This window comes from Erpetoichthys calabaricus, chromosome 18 (assembly GCF_900747795.2).
Source record: "Erpetoichthys calabaricus chromosome 18, fErpCal1.3, whole genome shotgun sequence".
Classification (NCBI taxonomy): Eukaryota; Metazoa; Chordata; class Cladistia; order Polypteriformes; family Polypteridae; genus Erpetoichthys; species Erpetoichthys calabaricus.
In genome coordinates, this window is record NC_041411.2 from 14,661,999 (window position 1) to 14,687,705 (window position 25,707).

Sequence of the window (25,707 nt, forward strand, 5' to 3'; positions counted from 1 at the left end):
CCAGAGAGTTTCACTTTCTGCTGAACTGCAAAACAAACAAGGCAACTTCAGGTTTGGTGCTGTGTTTTGAGTCACCCAGAACACAACTGCTCATCGCCAGGGCTCGCCTCCTTCTAAATGCTGCAGGGCAGAGTGGCATCGTCGACAGTATGCCACAAGACTGCCATAAAACTTCATGGCCGTGAGACAGTCACTTGCCTGTGTTCCCAGCCTAAAGAATAAAATACATACTTGTAGGCCACACTACTACACCTGTGTTGTGAGCTGCCTTGGGACAGTACTGGCGAGTATAAAAAGGTGCTACACACCATGGCTTACTTTTATGCAGGTACGTCCACATCAGGCTACTGGATTACTGAGATTTGAGCTGTATGATCACTTAGAGGGCTGACACTCTTCACCAGAAGCTACTCTTTCTAACCCACCCATTTTAGAGCTGATACTTTGCTTTTTTTATTTTTTTTTTCTATTTATACATTACAGTGTACAATTTAGTAAGCATGTTACTTTCATTTACAAAAAAAAAAAAAAGACTATAAAACAGCCTCTGCATTTTAAATGATGACCAGGCACATTACATTTTCAATGCCAGCACAATCCCATTAATCTCACTTTGACTGGAACTAGAAAAACTTCAGTCAAACCAACTTCTCAGTCAGATGCTAATAAAACAAACAGCTGACTAATTAAAACGGCCTATTTTCTCCAATTGCATATTTGAGAATAAAAAGTTTAAAAGAAATTCAACAAAGATGCGTACATCAGACACCCGCATAACTTCATTCTTCTGAAGCCAATAGCAGCAAGCAGCACTGAAAGACACCCTCTGCTTCAGAAGGGGCTATTTATCACTCTTGAAAATGAAGGTGCCACAGTCATTTTTCAGCGCAATGCCACAGAGGAGCCATTTGTGGTTCTGTCCATGCACATGAAGCTTCCAGAATGAACCTTTACTCATAAAGGGTCTAACAGGGTCCAAATTTAACAGATTTGTGAAACCCCAGAATCCCCACCCCCACCTCAATTTTAAATGGACAGTCACACGCGCTCAGTTTGGGTTTTCTTGGTGTTTTTGTATTCTGCTAGGTAGCCCACCGCACATTAAAGATTTTGCTTTTGCCCACATTTTAGGAACCTTTTCAAAGAACCTTGTCTTGCAGTGGATGTTCACAGGATCACTAACCCAGTAAACAGCCATTCAAGGACCACTAGAGTGATGATGGGCATCCATATTTAATTTACATTTGTGAAACAAACTCAAACCAATTTGGACTTTGTAGAAAAAGTTCAAGACTCTAACAAGCATTTCAGCCTGGATGTTAAAATCAGAGCAAAAAATGGATATTATAATTTCCTACAAGAGTAGAACACATTGGCAATTTCTAACTTTGCACTTCACAGATGGAATCATTTTAAGGATGGAAGATTTTCACTGAGGGAAGGGAGTCTCATCTGTTAATGATGCCGCAGCCATGAGGTTCTCCCAGGCCCAGTGCCTCCCTGCCCCTTCTGTCAATGCTGGACGTCTGAGTGCACGTCAATTCCCACTTCGTCTTAACCCAATAATCCATTTCAGAGCTGTGGTAGGCTGAAGCCTATTTAAGCTAAACCGGAGAATCAACTCTGCATGAGACGCCAGTCTGCTCGCACCCAAGGCCAATGACTTCTGGATGTAGGAAGAACACCCACAGAGATGGGAAGTGCAAACTCCAGACACAACACCCAAGGTCTTTGAGACTGACGCCCCAAGAAGTAAAATGCTTTTATTTTACCATTGTGGTCCTAAGGACAGAATTGACCTTGTGGTTCAAATACCTGTGACGCCTTAATCAGAAGGCCTGTCAACTATTTCATTTATCAGATTTAAGTCTTAAATAGTTTGGACAAATAAATATTCTGATGTCTGCCCCACTTTTTTTGGGATAACCAATGGCACTTTCACAGAAGATCCCTTGAGGTTGTACTCACTAACCTCACCTAGTAAGTCGATTCTGAGGCCTGCTCATCTCTGCTGGGTTTATTCCCCTCGAGTTCCTGGTCATCACACGCAGTATCCAGCTTTAGTCCTGGGTGGCAGCATGTGTTAATGCAAACCCATAAATTGGCAATCCATTGCCAATACATGCGAGTAAAATGTGCCACTTGAAAAGCTTCCAGGAACCAGACAGATTCGGAAAAAGGGAGCTACCGTCCATCCAGGCCAAAGAGGAAACGGTTGGGTCTGGTTGGCACCAGCTGTAGCCGCGTGCCAGCTGATCCACAGCAGTAGCTGAAACAGGAGAAACGTTGTACTCGCTGGAGAAAACCGAGCATCGTGCGGCTTTTGAGTTTAAAAAAAAAAAAAAAAAAAAAAAAAAGGTGTCATACTTCATTGTGATGCCTAGTTGCTACAGACTGGCTTGGCCACAATTCAGGCTTCTGTTGTTTATGTCTACAATAGTGGAGCACTAGTAGGTGTGGCATAGCGGTCAAGGCTTTGAACTTCAAACCCTGAGGTTGCGAGTTCAGATCCCACTACGGACACCATTTGACCACAAACAAGTCACTTCACCTGCTTGTGCTCCAGTTGGAAAAACAAAAGAAATGGAACCAAATGCATCTCGGACACATTTGATAAAAGTCATCAGCCAAATAAGTAAACAGAAAATAAGCATCTAAAGGCAGCACAGGCCTTAATCTTTGATGCTAACCAACATAAATACCAGACAGACAGACAAATCCAAATATAACATTAATACAGGAGAGGATTTTTACGCTAGTCTTGCAATCACCTGGCACGAAACTCTCTTGGGTCAATGCTGTTGACTTTGAGAGGTCATCATGGTAGTGTGAATCTCGGTAAAATCCAGGACGGTTAACCCCGGAATTACAAATGACAGAGGCATGGTCACCTGCCTCCATTTTTTAGAATCAACACTTACAGTTTGAAATATTTTACTCACACAGTCATTCCAAATGTTTGACGTGCACACCAGGCAAATGCTTTCCAAACAAAAGAGAAACTGAATGCCAAGGAGCAGGCGCTGGTGCTCTTCTGTTGGGGTTGGCAACTGATAAATCACGTGGCACAACTCTGCTTGTTTATGGCATATCGCCTGTATTGGACATAAAACACTCTTAAAACCACTTAATCCAACTTCCCAGCGGCATCAGGCACACGACACTGGGCGCCACTCCACTGGATTTGTCAAGCATGCAGATCTACATGTCAAACCAGAGTACCAGGAGGAAATGCTACACAGACATAGGGAGGACATGCAGAATTCATACAAGCAACAATGGGCACAGCTTCAAACCCAGGGTACTGGATCTCTCCAACTACGCTCTAAAGATATTTTAGTAACAAATTACATTTATTTGATTGGCAGATCCAAAGTGGCTTACAAAAGAGGTAAACAATCAAGCAAAATTAGGCTAGGGCCTGTTTATTCAGCAAGAGTAGGACAAGTAACAAAAGTTAACTGCCACAAGTGAAAAGATTTAATAACTAAAATTTACAATCACAGAATAACATTTGATAAAACAAACTTAATGTAACAATAAATCAAGTAGCAAGATGAACGACCAGAGAGCAAAGTTTTTTTTTTTTTTTTTTTAAACTGGTCAGTATGAAGCATTCTGTAGGTGACCAACTAATGCAGTGCATTTATTCTGACTTATTTTAGGTTCTTAACATGTTGTAACAATCCTTTTCCCTTGCATTCAGCAACAATACAATATACACTGGAATCAATTTTAAATATTTACAAAGACAACTAAAATCTACAAATCATAACGTGAATTAGTTCTGTGCCTGTCACTCTGACAAAAGGTGAATAAAATTCAGTCTGCTCAGGCTGCAAAGTAGAAACCGGCATTGGGACGGGCAGGCACCACTCCCCTGAATTCAGGAGGACCACTAAACCCGGCGAGATCGGCTTCGGTCCTGAAGCGGGTGGCAGTGACACTGAGTAACCAAAGACAGAGGACTGAGAACACCAACCAGGCAGTTCAAAAAAAAAAAAAAAAAAAAAAAAAAAATCAGTTCAACTAATTAGATGGGAGTTTATTTCAAATTAACTCGCGGCTTTTGAAGAAACTGGCTGGGTGGAATGAAAACCTGCAGCCATTGTAGCCCGCGGGGACCAGACTGCCACCCAGCCATAAACAGAACATTTAAACAAATCCATGATGGCTGTTTCTGTCAGGGTCTGGCATTTCAAGCACATCGTCGTCAGCATCATCTGTCATTGCAGACGAACCTCTCAACTGACATAACTGTTTCAGGACTGAAAGCAACTCCAGCTCTTCAAAATGCTGCCTTTCAAGGCGGGGCGGCCACACGGGAATCAATTAGCAATCTGCAGACGAACAAATCCTCTCGTTTGTAACACCGTGACAGATTTAGACTTTTAAACTATTCTTTTTCTGTCTTTAAAATCCAAAAGTGTGCACTCCGGGTGGAGGGCCCCGGAGGAGGACTGTCGTTTCGATCGCACCCCATGAGGTGCCTAGCAACTTATATTCTGTCTGATCCAGCACAAGCAGCGTCGAGACGCTGACTATCCGCAGGGACAAGAATTTCGCGTTTGGCACTCGGGTCGGATGCGCACTTTTTGCTTCGCCTTTTGCCTTCTTCAGTTTGAGCGCTGGTCAAACGACGAGGTGAGCCAGCGGAGTAACACCGGAGAGCACAGGTGTGTTCGCGAAGCTACGCTAGAAGACGGACACCTCCCAGGGGTGCAGCGCCGCGCCAAGCAGCAGTGGCGGCGGCTCCGGCTCAGTTCACCTACCTGCCGCTCTCCCAGCCTTAAACCCGCAGCTGACTTCTTATCTTTCAATAACATCCCACTGCGAATGTAGTAAATAATAATACCCCCGCCCTCCAAACAACAGCAACTTTTCCACGACTACTCAAACGGGCTCTTTTAGCTACGCGTAAGCGGGAGAGAAGAGGCAAACCTTCCCACGCGACTTACCTTGCAGTTTCTCCATGTAACTTCTCGGCGTGTTCACATTCTTCGAGCCGCTTTTCTCTTCTCCAACACCAATTCTTTAAACGACGTCCGCTCCTGTGACTTTTCTCTTTAATTCCCCCCCTTTCCTCGCAGTCGCTCAGTTCTCGCTCATTGTTCTAGAAGCGAGTGCTTTAACTGCCCCGTTCTTTTGCTAATACCCAAGCCCGCTCCCCGCTGGCAGGGTCAATGACGTCACGCTAGGAAAATTCCTGTACGGAGACCGGTGTGGATCAAACAACACCTGGACTGGGCGCGCCGCCAACACGTGCGCGCACACGGACAAGCGCGCGCACACACACACCTCGAAAGAGAGAAATGCGGTACGCTCGCGCGGCTAGGGATTGAACGGCTTGGTATTGCAGAACATTTTAGAAAGTTCACGCGGGGGTCTTTTAAATTAAAGTGGAAAGAAAGTTCGTATACACCTGCTGCAAAGTCACTCCCTAATGGAATGGACCTCAGATGACACGGTAGGGTCAAAGACCCGTTTAAATACTTCTTTGAATTTTTCAGCCAGTGCAGCTCATTCAATAATAATAATTATATATAATTTTTGTTTTTGACTTCGTGACAAGTACACAACCTTTTTATAGTTCCTTCATCTGGTTAGTATTGCGACTTGACAGACCACCCCTTCATATTCTAACCTGTCGTGCCACTTCACGGTCATCGTGGAGAACCAGATTTGAGCTGAGAAACTGTTAGTGGAGAATAAATTAACTTGTTACGAAGGTCACTGAATTAAAACTGTAAAACATGAAAGTCAACAATATTTATTTTTGTAGCATGTTTTCTTACTGTGGTTCAAGTAAAAGTAATAAAATGAAAGAATCATTGGATGGTCAGTCTCAAATGATTAAAAGATAAAGTTGATGTCCAATTTGACAGCATATGCCATGGTCAGACGACCAGAAAAAAGAGGAAAGCAAAAACTCCAGCGGGTGAGGATGCTGCAGAAAGTAAACCTCTCGTACAGGGGTGTCAAAGTCAGATCCTGGAGTGCCTGCGGATTTTTATTCCCCAATTAATACTGATAGATCATACTTCTTTTTGCCTTAAATTAAAATTATTTCTGTTTTATTTTCTCACCCACTGTTGTTTTAACGAGCACCCAAGCAATAAAGAAATGCAAAGCGATCCAGTGGATGACTGGATTCAGCTCATGGATGGTCACCATTTATGCTACAACAAATTTATTAAATACAAGCCATTTCTTGCTTTTAATGAAACCCATTATTTTAATTCTATAGCTTGTTAGTGCTCTCATTTTGCCAATCCAGCGTCTTGATTTTGTTTTGGTTCCTGAGAGCACCACTTCAATGTTTTGCGGCCCTGAACAAACCAGTACATCTCAGACCTTCATTTTCCTTCTCAGATACTTTATTGAAACATTCTATAAGATGGGATCCCCTGTTGGCTCATTTTGCATTTCATTGTTGTTTGGTTGCTGGAAACAATTATGGGTTCTGAATTATAAAGTCACTTCAACTTAATATAAAAGAAAGCAGCTTCTATTAGCAGCAGTAAATGTTTATCATTTTAAAAAATGATTGGAATAAAAAAGTGTAGCCATTGCGATCCAAGTTTGATACCTGTATCTTAAGCTCTAGCTTGTGCAGTTTAGCCCTAAATCTGTCAGGTGGGGGGCTACCCTTGAGAAAGAACCAGTCCATCACAGGTGGACCTGCACCCCATGCCACAGGCCTACAACATTCGGTCACGTTAACAATTTGAACACAAGCTTTAAAGGAGAGCGAACTGGCAGTTTTGTTGAGTACTTTGCCACTTTTCCACAAATACAAGACTAGCTTATTTTCACTTTGTACAACTATTTTTGAGCATGGAAGTCGTCTAAAAGAATCTAATCAATATTCTGATTTTTTTTTTTTATTTCAAATTAGTCCTTGTTATCAGTAAGAGCCATGCAGAGGGTGTGCTTTGTTTGGTTCAACAGTAATGAATGAACCCAAATAAACCAGGCAGAACATTGCTTAACACATCACACACTTTACAACATCAGCTATTGAAGTTACTGCAATGTCTGCTACAGTTTATCCCTGGTAGACTACCATGATGAAGTTTAGTCCCACTCCAGGACACCAGCAGGACGATTTCAAGTTTACCATAAGGGCACTGCAGAGCATCTTTTAGATCAATCGAGTTGCCCACAGGCCCTATGCACCTCCATTAAAAGCCTGTCTAGTAATTTCCCTTCTGTCCATACCACATTTACCATGAAAATACTTAACAAAACAAACCTACACTGAGCTCTGGAGTCGGAGCAGACATTTTACAGATTGTGCTGGTAATCTGATACTTTAGCACAGAGCCATTGCAGAATGTCCAGAAACTTTAAAATCTGCCAATGTCTGTTACTTTCTTTTATAGTTTTAAGCTTGCTATTTATTGTGTATGTAGTATTTGTGCACAAACACGATTCCATTTGTTTAGTGACAAACTAAAGACATTTAAGATATAGGATTGTGTTTCCTACTTATCTTTAGCACTGCATTTGGTATCCTAACAGCCAGCATTTCCAACCACCATCTCCATTGTTTTTTCAGTACAACCCTGGTTATTGTTGGCCTCCTCTCAAAATAAACATACTGGACCAGCAAATATACTCGTTATTTTTCTAAGTCATCCTAATAATAAAGCCCAAGGGACTCACATTTACAAGGTTTATATTATAAATAAATAAAACAATTGCTTTATCACAGAATAATCCAGTCATCACAATGGCTCAAAACCAGTTAGTAGCAGTACTGTAGAGTGCACAGAGTCCTGGTAGTTCTTACTTGTATGTCTGAACACATAAAAGTGCAGCATTCCACCTTTCACTTGTTTCAGATGGTTCCAATGTTTCTTTTGTAGGTAAAATTTCATCAGAGGCCTTGAATTATATGGCAGGAATTCTCTCCTTTTCATTAACACACAATGGATTGCTCATCATCCAGTTTCTTGATGCCACTAAAGAGAAGATTTTTAAAATCTCAAAGTCAGGGATGGCAGGAGCTGAAGCCTGTGTCAAGGAAGGAAACGGCCCGGGATGGACTGCCAGTTCATGGCAAATCTTACACACAAACCCCCACCCAATTTAGTCAAACTTCCCCTAGACTTTCCAATATGAGGAGGCTCCTTATGAGGCAAAAGGTCTGGCATGGATTGTTCTAGAACAGCATTAATAACTTAGTGCCATATTCCAAAAAGACTTTAAACCCATTCTTTGAAAAGAAAAAAAAATATTTTTAGTTTTAGATCACATAAGACATCACTTTCCCATTGCGATAGGGAGGCTGGGTTAGGATTCTTACAGGTGACACACAAACTATTTGGTGGGGGTGATCACAATGGATTTTTTTGTTGCCGAATGTTACTGCATCTGGTGTTTCTCCATATAATGCTATTAAAGGATTGGGAGGAATTGTAAATCCAGCACTAAACTGCCTCGTACACGCACAGATTCGAGTTAACTGACCAGAGTGTTTCCAGACAGAACATAGCACTGGAAATTTATAAAGTGTGCATGCCTGCTACATGCGGTCATGTAAAGTAAGTAAGCGCAAAATAAAACTGTTCAAAAATACATTTATTCATTTCATAATTACTGTACATAGAAGTAATGCGAGAGATTAATGAACATTTAAGAAATACATTTTGTACACATTCTATCAACAGATTTCATAGATTCATTAATCCGCATTAAAGGGGAAAAAAAAAAAGAAAATTGCACAGTTCAAAGTGTAACAAAAGTAAAAAAAGACTTGATGTGCCAAACAATCATGATGAAACTGCAAGTGCCATTGGCGATGTCAAAAAGGGGACTGTTGACACAAACTGCACATCAGACGTGTACGCGGTTTCTTCCATATCAGAGCTGGCCAGCTTTACACAGGCGTGGAGGCTCTCAGGTCTGATAAGCATTTTTAACTTTTTATTCCACAGCACATGTCTGCATTCTTTAGCCTTTCCACCAATCTTAACTTAAACATGTACTGTAGTTTACACAGTTGAGAGTTGTGCACAATGCATAAATCATTCAGTAACAACATGCAAAATTGTTGTTGATGTTAATAAATGACATATTAAAGTGGCTAGATAAGCATTACGAGATTAAAAACAATTATAATTGAGATGCATCTGCTGTTTTCTACCCGCACTTCAAGGTAAAAATAGCATTTATTTATTTAAACTGAAGGAAGAAAAAAAAATACTGTTTTTATTTATTCAAACTAGCATTTCAGCTTCTTGTGTAGTTTAGTTAGTAGTTTAAACAATTTTTGAAAGGTGGCAACAGTATAATAAAGGAAGCTGTGGCCCATTACTGGAGTCATGCTCTACTTCAATTAAAGGAAAAGGACATGCCTAATGTTTTTTCTTTTCAAAACAAACAAACCGTAAAAATCAGGAGTATGAAAAGAAACTGAAGTAATAAAAAATGATGCAATAAGTAAATAACCATGAAAATAAAACTGCTGTACTATTTCTAACTGAGGTGAAATTTAAATGGACAGTGTAACTACTTAACACCACAGTTAAAGACTTTAAAGAACTATGCTGCAAACTTACACCAACGAGTATGTTGAAAGTGCACCTTCCTGAAAACCTTTTACAGACATAAAAACAGGAGCCGCTTCGCAAATTGAGAAGCAAGTGTTTCCCTATTTGATGACCATGGGGTTGTGCCAAAGCTTTATCACACATCCTTCACAGGCCTTGCTGGCTACTCAGCCTTGATTTACAAGGAAACCAGTCCAGCCCTCAATTCTTCAAATGTGCCACACTAAGAAAGGCAGACTCTTAACATGAACACACAGTGCGATTAAAAAAAGGTTATCTGTAGTCACCATCAAGGTAGATTCAGGAAGGAAGACTGAAAAGACAAAAGGGACGCAAGTCAACTCCCCACCATGTTAAATGTGTGTGTTTTATATTTTCTTTCTGTTAGAGAACCCGTTTTGTTTTTACATGAGTTTCAAGAATCTAAACTGTCAAACATAAAGGGGGCCATGCAGGGTACTGGCCAAAACAGTAAAAAAAAAAAAAAAAAAAAAAAGGAAGGAAATTAAGAAATTACTATTAAATAGATTTTACACCCTCCTGCCTACTAAATTAAGCTAAGGTCTGCCACAAACCAGGCCTCCAATGACTGACTGCACACAGTCTTTATTATCACTGTTTCACGTTCATTTTTAGAAGCTCAGATCTGCCATCTACTGTTCTCCGTGCACAGTACACCATTCAAGTAATTATTAATATTAAACGAGCTGCTGTACATGGAATTAAAATTTACATAAAGATTCAAAGTAACTATCACAGCACTCCAGCATTTCAAATGATGGCAACCGGCGGTACAAAAATGTACTCCCAAGACATTTTAATTGCTACTAATACTTCAAAGTATTTTAAAGACAAGAAAAGCTTAAAAATATATTTTAAAATAGTTTTTTTTTCTTTAACTAGTAAACTGACATGATTCCAATAAAAGATTAGTTGCTCTCAAAGTAAGCATGATTTTACATTAACACTTGCTTCCCACATAGTATGCTGGTTTCCCAAAGAAATTCCAGTTCATTTACAATTTTACCAATGCATTACATCTATTTGGTAATTTTATCACAAACTCAATACAAGTCTTACACTTTCCCTGAATGAGGATTCAAACTGCTTAAACAAGTGTTTCTACATAAGCAATATTGCTGAAATGCTTAAAACCGTAAATCCTATTAAATTTTTCCTGGCTAATTTAATATCAACTGTTTATGTAAAAATGTAAACTCTTCACCAAATGCAAAACAGAGTACAGAGTTATAAAGATATCTCCTCAATTCAATTGTTACTGAAAACCAGAAATGGGGGAAGGCAGAGTCATTTTAAGTGTGCTCTGTGTGGTTTGTTTCTCTTCCACTCTTTCATGTGTGTTTTCATTTCTCCCATTAAGCTATAAGCAGCCAAAACATAATCAGTAGGGCAACGAAGAGGAAAAGACGGGACAGAAACTGTTCATCCATGTATTGTGGTGTTCCAGGCACAGCTTAAATGTAATAGGGAAAGAAAAAAAAAAATGAAGCAAATATTTTTCACAAAAACTGAAGTCTTTTAAGCTGTATTATACAGAATTTCTGCTCTGCATGTGATATTACTAATCCTATAAAAACCTTTAGGCAGAAAGGTACTACTGTATTCACAAAAGTAACAAAACAATACCCACTGCATGTCACCCATCTAAACTGGGTCAATGCAAAAGTAACACTTTAACCAGAACTTCAGGACTAGCCAAAGCACAAGACCAGCAGTACTCACGCCACTATTCAGGGGCAGTTCTTGGTCACACGCTCTGTGTTATGTGACAGTGGCACAATTTCACTGTACTCGGTACACAACAACACATTTAAATGTGCTCTTAATTAATGTAAGTGAATACCTGGCTACAACAAACAGTTTGTAGATACTCAAGGGTATTAAAATGACAGAGTATAAAGTGAATTTCCCAGTGTTGACATGGTCCAAGCTGAACTCCAGAATACCAGAGTCTGAATGTCTCACTTACAACACAAACATTTTCATTTTTCAAACTATTCAAATGTTTGCTTTTTACATTTATTTCTAGACATAAGCAAATATGTTTGTTAATGACTGTTATACCAAGCTCATACTATAATATAAATTAAAGAATGCACTTCAAAACAAATAAATACCTGGAGGTGGTCTGCCATCATTAATATTGAATGCTGTAGCAAAAATACCAAAAGGAAAGGCACCAATCCCAAAGGACATCTGGAAACCTCCATCTCCAAAACCAAAACCTTGAAAGCCCTACAATAAAGCAATATTGATAAATACCAAGAACATTTCATTATTATTTCCGGAAATAAGTTGTAAATAAAAACACATTCTGCATTCATTTCTACTATTTAAAACAATAGAAAAACATTTTTTTGGTATGGAAAAAGTGACTACACCCTTTATCATTGCATCAAATGCCTAAAGTTACAATCACACATACCGAAACAGATATAAATATTAGAAAGCTACTTAGAGGGTTCCACCTCATATAAATAGCAGAAACCTGTAGGGTGGCTTGGTCATAGCAATTGGCAAGTGTGTAGCTTCATCAAACCATGAGCAAATGGACCTCCACAAAATGCGTATAAATTCTGTGAAAGGTTTACAGCCATTTCCAAGCAATTTTCATCATGGAAGAATATTTCAGACCACTGGTAATATAAGCAGGCTAGGTCATCTCTCCAAATCAGCTGAAGAGCTACCTGTAAGATGCTGTGGTATCTCTCCAATAACCCCATGGTAACATCAAGGGATTTCCAGGTAAGTCTTACCTCAGTCAATGTCAAATTACATTAGTTAACCATCTAGAAGACATCACACAATTTTTGCCCTAAATGTAACATCAGGAAGAAAGAATACAGATGCACAACTAAGAATTACCAGATAATGTCTAGGTGAAGAATAGGACTATACTAGAACAATGTGCTCTGGATGGACGATACAAATGTAGAACCTTTTAGCTCTGAAGTTGTATTTTATGTTTAACAAAATCCTAAAACTGTTTGCCTTGAAGAACCTCCCACATGGTGGAGACTTCCCCCCAGGTGAAAAATAAAGTTCTATCTATGAGATGTGGCTAGAAACTGGCTCATGTACTGAAAAGCAGGAATTTGGAGTGGTTGTCATTTGGTTTTACACAATATTTACAGAAAGTAGAGTCTTTATTACAAAAATTTGTAGCCCTTTATTTGCTGGGTTGTGTGGCTTAATGTCGAGACAATAGTCAAAAACCTATGTAAAAAAAATGAAACAGTCAAATGCAACTAATACTAAAATTGAACAGTCTATATTAAAAAATATTCGCTTTTTCAGATATTTTTCTTCTCAGAACAAAAGTGGCACAATATACAAAAAGGATATGATGCAATTAAAAAAAGTACTGGAAGAACATCTCTCAGGGGAGAAGAAACTGATGCTGTCCTTTTGGGACCTTATGAAACATGCAGTAATAATGTCTCTAAGGACCTCTCCTAATAAAATGAATTCAGAGCTAGTGCTACTTCTATAGGTCTTACAATGCACTATGCAACTCTTTCATCACATGCTGCATGTGCACCTAAAATATCAACTCAAAACAAACTGGGATTCTACAACAGTAGAAATACCGAGAAATAAATAACATCAGATATAGTGAGATAGAATAAACAGCCACACGTCCTAGGCCACCAGACTAGGCTTCAGCTCACTGTGGATTGTATTAAGCAGGATCAGTAAACAGACTAATGGATATTCATTCAAGAAATAGCACTTACAGCTCCGGGGGCCTGGTCTGGCCACTGTCAAGTGACTCTGTGTAAGATTTCTTCCCCAACAGAAAAAATAAGCATTTTCACAGGTTGTGAATAAATGAGTGTGGATGTGTGCATTAAGTGTAACCTACACTGGACTGACATTCCAACCAGAACTGCCTTCTGTACTATGATGCCAGGAAGGATTCTGGCTCGCTACATCCAATTATTGAACAAAGTAGGTGAAAAAATAAATGAGTAAATTGATTTTACAAAACAACATAAGCAGACAATGGAAATCATTTCAACATACAATTTGAAAAACAAATCCTTTATCAAATAAAAACAAATTACCCCTCTGTTTTCTGGTTCAGGTCTCTGGCCCTGAGGTCTAGGTGGAGTTTTTTCTCTATATAAAAGAGAAAAAAATTACAAACAAAACAGTTAAATAAGAGTATACGATTTAGGCTTAAAATGTTATAAATTTTGAACCAACCAGACTGATTACTAAAAGAATCTTTTGGTACTTGTAATTCAGGGCGACTCATTGTACATGACTTGTCGCCCACCTGAAACTCCTTTAAGGGTAAAAGCTGATACACACACATCAATGGAGTTAACACGCAAGTAGGTACCTTTAACACAAGGTGCTTACCTTGGGTCCTGCTGTCCTGTACTTCCTCTGCCATATAAAGGGATGACTTTGTCGTGACTGATCCCAGCTTTGCACACTGGACACACTTGTCTGTTTGGCCTGGTCTCTAACCACTATTTGGAGGATAGAAGGCAAGCAAACGTATTCCATCAATTTTTTAACTAAAAACTGCATAATGAGTTTTAACATACCCGGTGCCTTTTTGTAATCTCTATTTTATCTCTCACACAATTTCAATTAAAATTACAAATACTGCATGTTTACTATGCAAATATTTTAATATTGGATAGCTCCCAGAATTTTACTGCAACAAGCCTTGCAAGCTGACATATAAATAACATGAACTGCAACAAGAAGCCAGTAATCTAAATATATAGTAATCCTAGTTGAGACAAATATTAAAAGTGCAATGATGCTGCAATAATGTTTTAAGTTAAATAATATGCAATACAAAAGCCCTGTTAAGTAACACAAGTTGCTCTATGATAGCTGCTGCTCAGATCACTGGGAGTTTATGCAACAAAAGCTGATGAAACAAAATGAAAAGCATGGAAGGTATTGTACCTGATGTAAACAGGGCCAGCTGCAAGTGAAGCCATGGTAGTGCGCATCAAGAGAGGGGAAAAAAGACAGACACAATGACCAATGTTAAACTGGACATCTAAAAGTTAGCCTCATGTCTTGCATTTCTTCTGACGAACTGCGTGTTCTCTACTGCTTCTGCTCAAAAACAATTTCAATTCACTCACCAAAATAAAAAATAAACTTGTTATATAAATAAAATATGTATTCCAAACTGTACAATAGTAGTGAATTCATTTTTAAACACTGCATGTACAGTAATCATTTAAATTAATTTTTACAGACAAAAAATGAAGATATTAGTTAAAACTCACCAAAACAGATGTCCACACAGGCTGATGACCGCATCTTTCGCTGTGTCCAAGCAGATGTTGCACTCAAAGGTGCTGTCCTGACTGCTGCCTTCTCCTGAAGGGCCACTGGCACCTCCAGAGCAAGCGGATTCTGCTGAAGCAGAGCTTGCCATCACTAGCCACTTGCTGGGGGTCCAAAAATACTACCCTCAGCTTCAATCACCCTAACAAAAGAAAATGAAATAAAATGAACACCACAGAAATAGACAAAGTGGTGCCAACAGTCAGAATTCACATGCAGGCTTATGTATTATTATATATTTAGCGGACAACCTTTTACAAGGCATCTTACAACATTTGGGTGTTACACCATTTGCACATTTTTTTTTTTTTTTTTTTTAACAGTTGGCGCACATAAAGGTTTAGGAACTTAAGCAGGGTCACACAGAGGGACAGAGGCAGGAATTGAACTAGCAGCTCTGTGGGTTAGAGTTTAGTATCCTATCCTGGAGGATTACTTAACCATGACTGAACACACTGCAGTCTGAAAAAAACATCAATCTGTATATTGATGTTATAAAATCTCAGTGTAATGTAGTTCCAACCAAAAAACAGAAAAAACGTACAGTATAGGTATTATATTTTGTCACATAAATTACACCTTAAAATAGGACACAATCTGACTATTCACAAACCGAGAAATTAAATACCCATTTATCTTCCAAACCCACTTTATCCTAATTAGGGACGCAGGGCAGCTGCAGCCTATCCCAACAAGCATAGGGGACAAGGCAGAACAAAAAAACATCTGGACAGTGCACTAGTCTATCGCAAGGTGCACACACACTTATTTGGGCTAACTTTAGCAACACCAATTCACCCAACCTGCATGTCTTTGAACTGTACGAACAAACTGGAGTACTGGGTGGGGGGAAACCCCCACAGACACAGGAAGAATATGCAAAAGACCCAGGACATAAAACAATGTTGCACCCAAATAAGATATCCCTACACCTGAAATATTTGCTTTTGTCTGATGACACATGCACAATATTCTCATTCAGGATAAGTTATTTACGACTTGAATTTCTTATGGAAAAAATGAAAGTTACTGTACTGCACTCTTTAAAAAAAAAAAATCACAGTCTCAGGTACAAAAACTCCCTGGGATTCCTAAAGCACAGAAACTAGCACCTTCCTCTGTGGACTGGCCTAAAAGAACCTTCAAAATCTTTTTCAAAAACAAAGACTGCATCATCTTGGCAATCTAGACAATATATTTTTTTCTGGAAGGCTTTATGGAGTATATTATTAAAATACACGCTCTTCATGCTAGTATTTTAAAGACAAAGACTCTTTGACTTAAGTGACTGAAAAAATGTGCCCTGAACTGGCTAAGGCTGCACGTGTACTGAACTCGGTTTAGGTGTAAACACAGCTAGAGAGTTTATGGGTGCTGCTGTTTTGCAGTAAGGAGATTGTGGGTTCACTTCCCGGGTCCTCCCTGTATGGAGAGCGCTTTGTGTAGTGAGCAAAGCGCTATATAAATTTAAAAAATTATTATAGTGATGTCTAAGATTCAGCCTGTTAGGAATTATGGCAAAAAATCTGTGCTGCTGTCAATTGTCATGTCACTTTATGAATTATTCCCCTGTAGTGATAAGGTAAAGTTTCCAGTAGAAAAGTATCCATGGTTTAGTTTTTGATATACATAGTGTACACAAAAGTTATTAACTTCTTCTTACCTTGCTGTAAAGACAATTAAACTTCCTAGCCTTGTTTTTAATACTTCGGTTAAACATCGTAGGTAGTAAAATGCTGCTTCGGATTTCTGGGTCCCACGTAACCCTTCTCAAGCTAAATTAACTTTACACTTTAGCCAGCTCACATCTCACGGCCGATCGTCCCGTCTTTTCCTGCCTGTACGATCCGGAGAATTGCGATCTTTGACCCGGAGGCCTGTGCAATGCGAGCCTATCTCTATCCTGTTAAAGAAATCTCGGAGTTTCGCATTTTTTAACTACTTTTTATAAAACTAAAATGAAACGCGGTCACCGCCCCTCCTAAAGCAAGTGCTTACCTGTAAATCGCGGCCAAGTCCAAAAAGCACAAAAGCGTCGGGCAGGCGAGACTCGAGACTTCCAGCTTGTATGGAGTGTGGAGGGTGGGGGCGGTGCGGACGGGAAAGAAAACTCGAATGGACCGGCGGTTAGCTCCGATTTGAAGGGCTCCTGTCTTCCAGTTAATCCACTAATGGGCGCCCGGCGTCACAGGTTTCTTCGTTCCTGACATTCGCACGTATTTAGATTTCGTCAGCCGGGCTTGTGTTATGTTTCTCTCGGTGTGGAGTCATATCTATCTCTCTCTCTCTCTCTCCCCCTCCCTCACATGATCGCGCACGCGCACTAGAATGCGGAGGCAACGCGTGTTAGACGGCAAGCATGACGTCAATGGGATTTCAAGGACACCTTATTTATTATCGTCCTCACTTTTCATTTCGGCTGTGCATTTTTCAATCTTGTAATTTGTAATTGTATCTAGGTAATTGAGTTGATTGGAACTATAAACCGAATAGGCATGTTAACGTATTTCGGGAAACAGTGCCTCCTACTGGCCAACTGTCAAATAATCCCTTGAATAACTAGTCAAATCAGCCTTCTTGGTTTCAGAGATCCCTAAGAAAAACAACAAAACACACGATGCAGCTCAATTAGGCGTTCTGATCTGGGGAAAAACGAATTAGTTACGTCGCGAATATATTGAATTTCTTTTTAAAACGTAAGATCATAACAATAAAAAACAGTGTTGTCAGAAGTGGGATTTGAACCCACGCCTCCATTCGGAGACCAGAACACCCGTATTAGGTAAGGATTCGTCCTTGAGTCTGGCGCCTTAGACCACTCGGCCATCCTGACAGACACATTCACAGTGCTATCCGTTTGACTTTTGTTAAGTTACACTTGTGATGTAATTTAAATGTAAGTTAAATTTCGATTTTTTATGAGTTCATGTTTGTGTTTTCTTCGGCCGAGTTGGCAGAAACAAATTGCTGCTTTGTGAAAATGAAATATAAACCCACCTGAGTAGCTTGTCGTTCTAAAATATTCGCCAACAAAATTACGTTTGTTTTTAATCCACTCGAGTCGTTACAATTACACATATACAAAAAAGTATTTTTGTTTGGTACGTTGAAGCTTAATTTACGCATGTAATAAGCAAACCGGTGTGCAGAATATACGCTTTAAGGACATTTACAGGGCAAAAATCGTATTGTCAGAAGTGGGATTTGAACCCACGCCTCCATTCGGAGACCAGAACACCCAATCGGGGAAGGAATCATCCTTGAGTCTGGCGCCTTAGACCACTCGGCCATCCTGACACACAGACACAAGCGTCTCTGTGGCTCATTATAATTATGTGTGTGCGTGTGTATCTTATTTTAATCTACTGAATATTTTATAAGTGGTTACCTGGGCGGCATTCGCACAGTCTATCCGTGGGGTTTCCTTTAACATTCCTAAATACTTGCGTGCTACGTTAACTGCTGCCTCCAAACGGTGCCAATGTGAATGCGATAGTAAATAATTAATGTGGAAGCAAACTACGTTTAAACACGTAAAAAAAATCCGCTTCACGCTAAATACAATGCAGCCAGCCTAGAGTCACGTTTCAGAACAGTGGAAGCGTGAGGCAAAGGTGGGAGATTTAGGGGGAGTACTTGCCAGTCACGTTGTTTAAAGTGCTGGCTAATAATTCACTTTACTGACCAGTGTATTTGTCATCTCCAGACACTTTTTTTTGCCTTTTTCCATATTTACCTGTTAGATTTTTCAGCCTTTGATTTGTTATTGGATAATAATTAACAATATTATCCATCCATCCATTATCCAGCCCGCTATATCCTAACTACAGGGTCACGGGGGTCTGCTGGAGCCAATCCCAGCCAACACAGGGCGCAAGGCAGGAAAGAAACCCCGTGCAGGGCGCCAGCCCACCGCAGTAACAATATTATAAACACGTGAAATCATTGTTTTTAAGATTTCATAGTCTTATCAAAAGTCTGCAAGTTATGACATCTGTCAGTTTAAAATTTAAGTCTCTTTAGACCTGAGTTTAAGCCACCTTTTTAAGTGAAGTATGACAATTCGTCAAACGAGTGTTTGAGCGTGTCAGTCTAATTGAACCGCAAAGCTCCGGGTTTACTTCTAAATCATAATACTGTACTTTTTTAAAGTACGGATTAAGTTCATTGTTTTAAAAAGTTTTTTTTTTACTTTCAACGGAAATTGAAATGTATTTGTAAATAAAGTTGTTCACAGCAGGGAGAACATTTCAAAACACTAAGTACGTGAAGTTCTGATCATATTGTGGCGCGTCTTGCCACTGCATGGGCTGTAGGAACTGGAATCAATGTTGGGGTGAAGTCTTAGGGGGAACACACTTCGTGAGGGCTCGGGACACCTCCTCAGAGAGAGGGAGGAGTATGAGTGTCAGGGATCAGTTAATTAAGGGTGAGTGGAGAAAAAGGGACGGATAGTTGGAAGAGTAGTTGTTGGAGGAGAGAAAGACAGCATCAGGCTGAGAAGGGAGCGAACAGTTAAAGGGCAGGCAAGACGCAGGTAGATAGGACGAAGGCGAATTATATTTATTACTTTGGAGGTGTCTCCATGACCCAGACAACGGACGGTGGCAGGGCACCGCTTATATCGCAGCATATCAAATTAAAAGCCTGTAGGCAGAAGACTCCCACGTACAAGCGGCTTCTGAGTGTGTTTTATTCGACGGGACGACACAATATCATTTTGAAATCAAATATTTCCCGTTACATAAAGCTACAGCTTCTGCTGGATAGGATCTGCTGTTTTTCTTTCTTTTTTTTTCTTTCTTTAAATCTCTCATTTGAAACACAATATCTTTCTGGATTTATTAAAAATTTTTACCACACATTTCCTAGGCTTCAAACTGCTATATGCATCTAAATTAACAAAATAAATATAACAGATGTCTCAGTCTGCACAAACAATTTCAAATTCATATATATATGCGCCTATTTTAATTAAAGGTTTATTAATGTGAATTAGTCAGTTAAAGCCAATTAGCCAGTGAGGAGAAGAAAAATAACTTTCCATAAAGAGACTTTTAAGGGTTACTTTAACATTATAAGATTTCATTTAACACTTGTGTGATTTCTGTGTAATTTTTTAAAACAGTAGTTTTCATGTGGAATATAACTATACCTTGGTAACCGTGAAAAACAGAAAATAAGATTACAATAGCCGATCCTTTCCTGCCCTCTTGTGGCCATTTATGTTACTTCGTTTCGAATACACTTGAATTACAAGCGTCGAAAGCTTGCATATTGTAATCTTTTTGGTTAGCCAATAAAAGGTGTCATTTTGCTTGGCTTTTCTCAACATTCAAAACTTTTGTAATGCGCTTATTCTAGTTCGATTCAAGCAACATCAAGCGGGTTTGTTGTCATACAACCCGTACACAGCACTGCAGCATTCAGTGGCACGAAATAACGGACCGCGGTGCAACATAAACATAGGACAAGAGCAAGTCAGATAAAGAACTATGCAATACTATACATAGGTTAATAAATACGTAATAGGTAAGTGAACAGATAGTAGTACATTTAAATATCCATCCATCCATTTTCCAACCCGCTGAATCCGAACACAGGGTCACGGGGGTCTGCTGGAGCCAATCCCAGCCAACACAGGGCACAAGGCAGGAACCAATCCCGGGCAGGGTGCCAACCCACTGCAGCTTTATAAAGATGTCTTTAATAATTAGACATTTATGCCAGCATGGGTAAGCATACATTAGGTAAGCACATTTATGTTTTTCTGTTAAATAACATGAGGTTTTGTATAATACATTCCTTTTTACTGTGGAGACTGTACATGTAGCGTTTTGGTCGGAAGTGCAACTAAGAATTCCGCTGTACTCTGTAAATATGACAAAACTACTACTACCACTGCTACTATCAGCTAAATTTGGGATAGGCATCTCTGAATCACAACACTGGCATCTTGATGAGTTCAGGCCGATGAATTTAGGCTGTGTTGAGGACGAATAGTAGCTGCGCCAAATAAATTCTGTAATAAATCTGTGATTTGTGAAAAGGTCCCACATTCCACTCTGTGTTTGTTTATTTCTACTTTCACATCTGAGTGGGGTGCACTTCAGGAAAATTTGACATTTGTCCCATCTTGGATTGGTTCCAGTCATTATTTTCTTTTCTCCAACCCTTTAGATTTCCATAACCCCCAACATTATAGAAAAATTTGTAGCAATCTGTGCTGCATAGCACAAAGTATACACATGAGGGCACTGTTGTAAGAATGAAAAAAAAAAATATATAAATACATACTGTATATTTATTTAATTGGACTCAAATGTTTAGGGTAATGTAACAAAACAGCTTTAAGAAGGCAGATTAAAAAAAAGAAGAAGAAATCCATGTTTACGTCCCCCACCATAAGATGCCACTTAAGTCATAAACTAAAGAAAACACAAAGGAATAAAAAAAATGTAGGATGGTTCTTGAGGTCATCCATGGCTGTCATGGGGATGAATAAGACTAGAAGTGCATAAGCATTGCAAAAATACATCCCAAGAAGATGCATATAAACTTAAGGGAAAATTGAAATCTTTTTTTTCTCGACACTTTGCCAGCAACAGAGAAGGTGGTTCATCTGTAGTCACAGTATACCAATGGAGGCTTGGTATGAACAACCATGTCTTACAGTTCTGGGCAGGCTTTCATCAAAAGTCCAGTGTTTCTCCCAGTCACTCACTGCCTATGTGATGTTTGCATGTTCTCTCCATGTCTGTGTGGGCTTTGGTCTGGATACCACAGTTTTCCTCCAATATCCCAGGACAAGTGTGTTAGCTTAATTAATTCTGGATTGTCCCCTGTCAGTGCATGTGTGATAGACCAGTGCTTCCAGAATATGTCCTGGTCCTAAATTGGATTTGAGAGTATTATGTCCCTAATTGAAAAAAAAAATGTATCTTCAGGAAAAAGGAATAAATATTCTGGAGTTATGGATCATTCTCACACTGGCTGTAATTCTGTGGAAAAAGTGCACTTTTACAATATACTAAATATGATTCGTAGTATTGAATTTGTGTGTTTTGTATCAGTCTTTTTTATTTTAGACTTATTTAGATAGTCATTCTTAACTTGTTGCCTCAGAGCTCAGGTGGGAAAAATGTTCTGTAACAGAAAAAGCAAGCAAGTACACATGACCTCATTAGATTATTAATACTTATAAGGTAGTTTCAGATTATATACAATTCTGGGGTGTATGTAAAATAGACATTCTGAGAAAATAAGTATTCAATTATTTATTAGAATGTATATTTTTAAGATTAGATAAAGTGACCAGAATGTGTATGCTTGCAAGAATATGTGAAATAGAGGCTTGGGACTTTAACTCACCCTGACCATAGGAATTTATTGGTTGTCTGAAAATTTTGACTGATGCAATATCTTAACACAAGGCAATTAGCAATAGACTATAAATTCAAAGGATTTTAAAATAAACACGAGGAGGAAATAAACAACAGCCAAAGACAAGACAACTCAGTCAGACTTTGCCACTTACATCTCCCAGCTCCGCTCCTAAACATCACACCTGGTTTAAGAAAACAACGACTGAAACGAACAAAGCTACGACCACCTGATACAAAGCTTGTTCTGGGTGAGCCTCAGCTAGTGTTGAGATATTCTTGCCTTGTATCTGAGCTTATCTTATTCTGAGTGAATGTTCAATTCATACCTCTCTCCAACTCAACCAACCCTGGATGGGGACATCAGTCTATCACAAGGCACACTAACGCACACACCCACAGCTGGCAAAATTGACGTTAGCGTTCATGTTTTCCTTTCTTCTGCTGTAAGGTGGCCATAGTTTAACAATTAATTAATAACATTAATCAGTTTCCAGCTACATTGTTTTCCTGTGTGTTTAAACAAATCTGTCTTTATGTGTACTAATTCTGTATTTACTAATTTATAAAATTTATACTTGCATTTTACATGAGAAGTTGTCACAGCAGACCAACGCAAAGAGAGAACTTGCAAGCTCCAACCATGCTGTAACAGGCTGGGATTCAAACTCAGATCGCTGGATCTCTAACCACTGCCACCAATTTAAAAAAAAGCAATTTTTTAATAATTATCTAATGTTTTCCTATTTTTTACCGCATCACAATCATTTGCTTGTAGAACATCTTAAAAAAATCAATTAAATGTTAGCTAGTAAACCAGCAGACTATGTGGTGACAGCCCAAGATAAAAAAAAGACCCATAGGATTAAGTTCACAGACGCGAGAAACTGATTTACAGAAGGAAAACTGAGATTAGGTGAAAGCAGGAAGCTGTTTAAATATAAAATATAAAATATCGTTCACCAGATAAACGAATAAAGGACAACAGGCAGTGAAGACACAGGAGGAAATGAGACGCAACAAAGGCGATGACATCGTTAAGCCCTATGAGTGCTACGCGCGTGCGCCAGCTGGGTTGTCGCTCTGCCCCGCCCCCTTGATGACGTTTGCTGGCGCTGCTCACTCCGAACCACTGCGATTTTCCTGCAGACTCCCACTGACCCCTTAAAAAAAGCAGGCGGCTGGTCGGGACGGATTGGTACTGTGAATCAGTTACGAGCTCATGCGGCATTCTTCAACCACATTTTGGGTCAATTAAAAACACAGGGAAGAGGTAATAAGGTAAAGATGCTCTCGTTTTGTATTTTTAAATTCGAAGCTTAATTCTAGTACGGTGCTGTCAGCCCGCTACCAGGGGGGATGTGGATTGTTAGAGACTTGTACATTTGTTCCATTCATCTCTTTTTTGAGATACATATTTTCATATTAATATCGTGTGTTATGTAACTGCCCTTCTTCATGACTGGTGATGAGTCAGCCCACATGTGCTTGTTAGCAATGTCGGGATCTAGCAACCCAGAACAGAACTATCCCTGACCTGCTTTTGACTGTGTGTGGAGATAAAATATTATGAATGAGAAATGACCACACATCACACAGGATACTTAAATACTTATTACATAAACCCTGGTCATAAAGGGTTTCTTTAACAGCGATCAGATAAGATGCACTCTATTCATACGGTTGCTGACTCACGTTTCTTCCTTGAAGTAAGAGAGCCAGTAAGTAATTAAAAAATAAAAAACACACCTTCATGTCACCAGGCCGAATGGGGAAATTTCACTAAAAATATGTGTAGGTGTGCCAATGTCCTGCGGTGGGTTGGCACCCTGCCCGGGATTGGTTCCTGCCTTGTGCCCTGTGTTGGCTGGCATTGGCTCCAGCAGACACCCCGTGACCCTGTGTTCGGATTCAGCGGGTTGGAAAATGGATGGATGGATGGGTGTGTTAATGCTAGTTGGCTCAAATTCCTAACCGTTTCTCCATATTTAGTCTATGCAGTATAAAGTGGACTAGTTTGCATAAAGATGCACCTCTTTTACTGCTCCACCCTTATGACTTGACAGAACATTACCGATTTTAAATACAGTACAGTCATTTCAAACTCGACGTAACATCACCTTCCGAGTGCTGCTGCAGCTTTAGCTATCACATATAGGCGGCACAGCCAATCTCAGAGAAGCGCTTTTCAAGTCCACGCGGCAGTGAATTCTCTCAATTACAAGGTTCATTCTGTATTTAAAATATTTTCTTGTTTTGTGATCAAATGTTTATAAATTAAAGTATGGAAGTAGATAACATGCACGTGACAATAATTTTAAATATATAAAAGTAAACACAGGAGAGTTAAAACGGAATACCAGTGCACACGCGAGGAGCCTACCTACTACATGACGCGATTCAAAGTTGGGGCAATGGATCGAAGTACATTAAGGTCCTTTACCAAACTAGGCAGAAGTGACGGTTTGTCTGTGCAGTTTGATACTTAATTGTGACGGCCCTGCTTTCAAACACTACGCAAAATTTTAGTATATTTTCAACTATGCTTTAAAGGTTCTTGTTAATGATTTATTTTATTTTTTTACTTTGACGGCAACGTTACTGTCGCGCATTTTACTAGCTCTCCTACTGACTCGAGATCACATTTTGTTTTACTGCATGCGCCGTTCACAGGATTGAGAAGACAACACACTCAGCTATGGGGATACGCGTCACAAAAACACTATCTGGATCAAACATGTGTAACCAAAATGGAACGACGAAGCAAGAACATAACACTGCTGTGGACAGCTCGCAGGACGGCGACCGAGGTGCCTGGAGCCACGGGTTCGAATTTACCCTGGCATGCATCGGTGCTGCGGTGGGACTGGGCAACGTGTGGCGATTCCCGTATCTGTGCTACAGGAGTGGAGGAGGTAAGTGTGCACGTGTCTCCGAGATGTGTCTCTACACATAAAGCAGGTGCGAAACCTCATCTAATGTTCACAAACAAAGCCCGCTAATTGTGTCTGGGGGTATCTAAGTAAACCGCAGGTAGTTAAGTGTTGTGTAACGAGCTACAAATAGTGAGCATTGCGCAGACGACCATCACCATTTCGCTTACTTCGCCATCACAATAAGAATTCCACTTCATATGCTTTTAAAGAAACGCTGTAAAGACGTACATCCACATCAGAATATACTGAATACAGTACTTTATTGTTAATGCCCTGCACAAAAAAATCTGGAGGAAGGTTATATGAAAGGTGGTATATAATCGGAAAATAAAAAGTTGTGAAAAGTGCTTCATAAATGATAGACACAGCGATAGATTTGAAAGTTGCTATATGAGTAAAAAGACTGCAATTTAAGTTGGTAAGTTGTCCCAGTATATGAGAGTATGAGCTTCCCAGGACAGGCACCGGCTTAACAAAGCCCTGACC

At 39.5% G+C, this 25,707-nt stretch overlaps 3 protein-coding genes and 2 non-coding genes across 8 annotated transcripts in view; 1 reads left to right on the plus strand and 4 right to left on the minus strand.

Annotated features, from left to right (window-relative positions):
• limk2 (LIM domain kinase 2) overlaps positions 1–5,217 on the minus strand; it is a 50,953-nt gene extending 45,736 nt beyond the window's left edge. The window contains exon 1 of the mRNA XM_028824905.2: positions 4,959–5,217. Coding sequence (XP_028680738.1) covers positions 4,959–4,974 — 16 coding nt within the window. The 5' untranslated portion in view covers positions 4,975–5,217. The remainder of the gene's footprint in view (positions 1–4,958) is intronic.
• A 3,351-nt stretch (positions 5,218–8,568) lies between these two features.
• Positions 8,569–17,229, minus strand: rnf185 (ring finger protein 185). Its single transcript, XM_028824910.2, has 7 exons — positions 16,902–17,229; positions 14,843–15,045; positions 14,511–14,529; positions 13,947–14,059; positions 13,646–13,700; positions 11,696–11,813; positions 8,569–11,031 (listed from the first exon to the last, which is right to left on the minus strand). Exons 2-7 carry the CDS (start codon positions 14,992–14,994, stop codon positions 10,934–10,936), a joined length of 555 nt encoding a protein of 184 aa, XP_028680743.1. The 5' UTR covers positions 14,995–15,045; positions 16,902–17,229; the 3' UTR covers positions 8,569–10,933.
• Positions 17,230–17,627: 398 nt separating this feature from the next.
• On the minus strand, positions 17,628–17,736 carry trnal-caa (transfer RNA leucine (anticodon CAA)). Its single transcript has 2 exons — positions 17,699–17,736; positions 17,628–17,673 (listed from the first exon to the last, which is right to left on the minus strand). It is a non-coding gene; the product is annotated as a tRNA-Leu (tRNA).
• A 356-nt stretch (positions 17,737–18,092) lies between these two features.
• trnal-caa (transfer RNA leucine (anticodon CAA)) lies at positions 18,093–18,200 on the minus strand. Its single transcript has 2 exons — positions 18,163–18,200; positions 18,093–18,138 (listed from the first exon to the last, which is right to left on the minus strand). It is a non-coding gene; the product is annotated as a tRNA-Leu (tRNA).
• A 5,197-nt stretch (positions 18,201–23,397) lies between these two features.
• Positions 23,398–25,707, plus strand: part of si:ch211-225b11.1 (uncharacterized protein LOC561694 homolog) — a 39,396-nt gene continuing 37,086 nt past the window's right edge. Inside the window, exons 1-2 of one of the 4 annotated variants that reach the window (XM_028824449.2) lie at positions 23,398–23,566; positions 24,959–25,200. In XM_028824449.2, the coding sequence (XP_028680282.1) occupies positions 24,984–25,200 (217 nt within the window). In that variant the 5' untranslated portion in view covers positions 23,398–23,566; positions 24,959–24,983. Of the gene's footprint in view, positions 23,567–24,429; positions 24,710–24,958; positions 25,201–25,707 lie in introns of those variants that run through there. The other 3 variants (XM_051921373.1, XM_028824451.2, XM_051921374.1) reach the window with 3 other exon arrangements.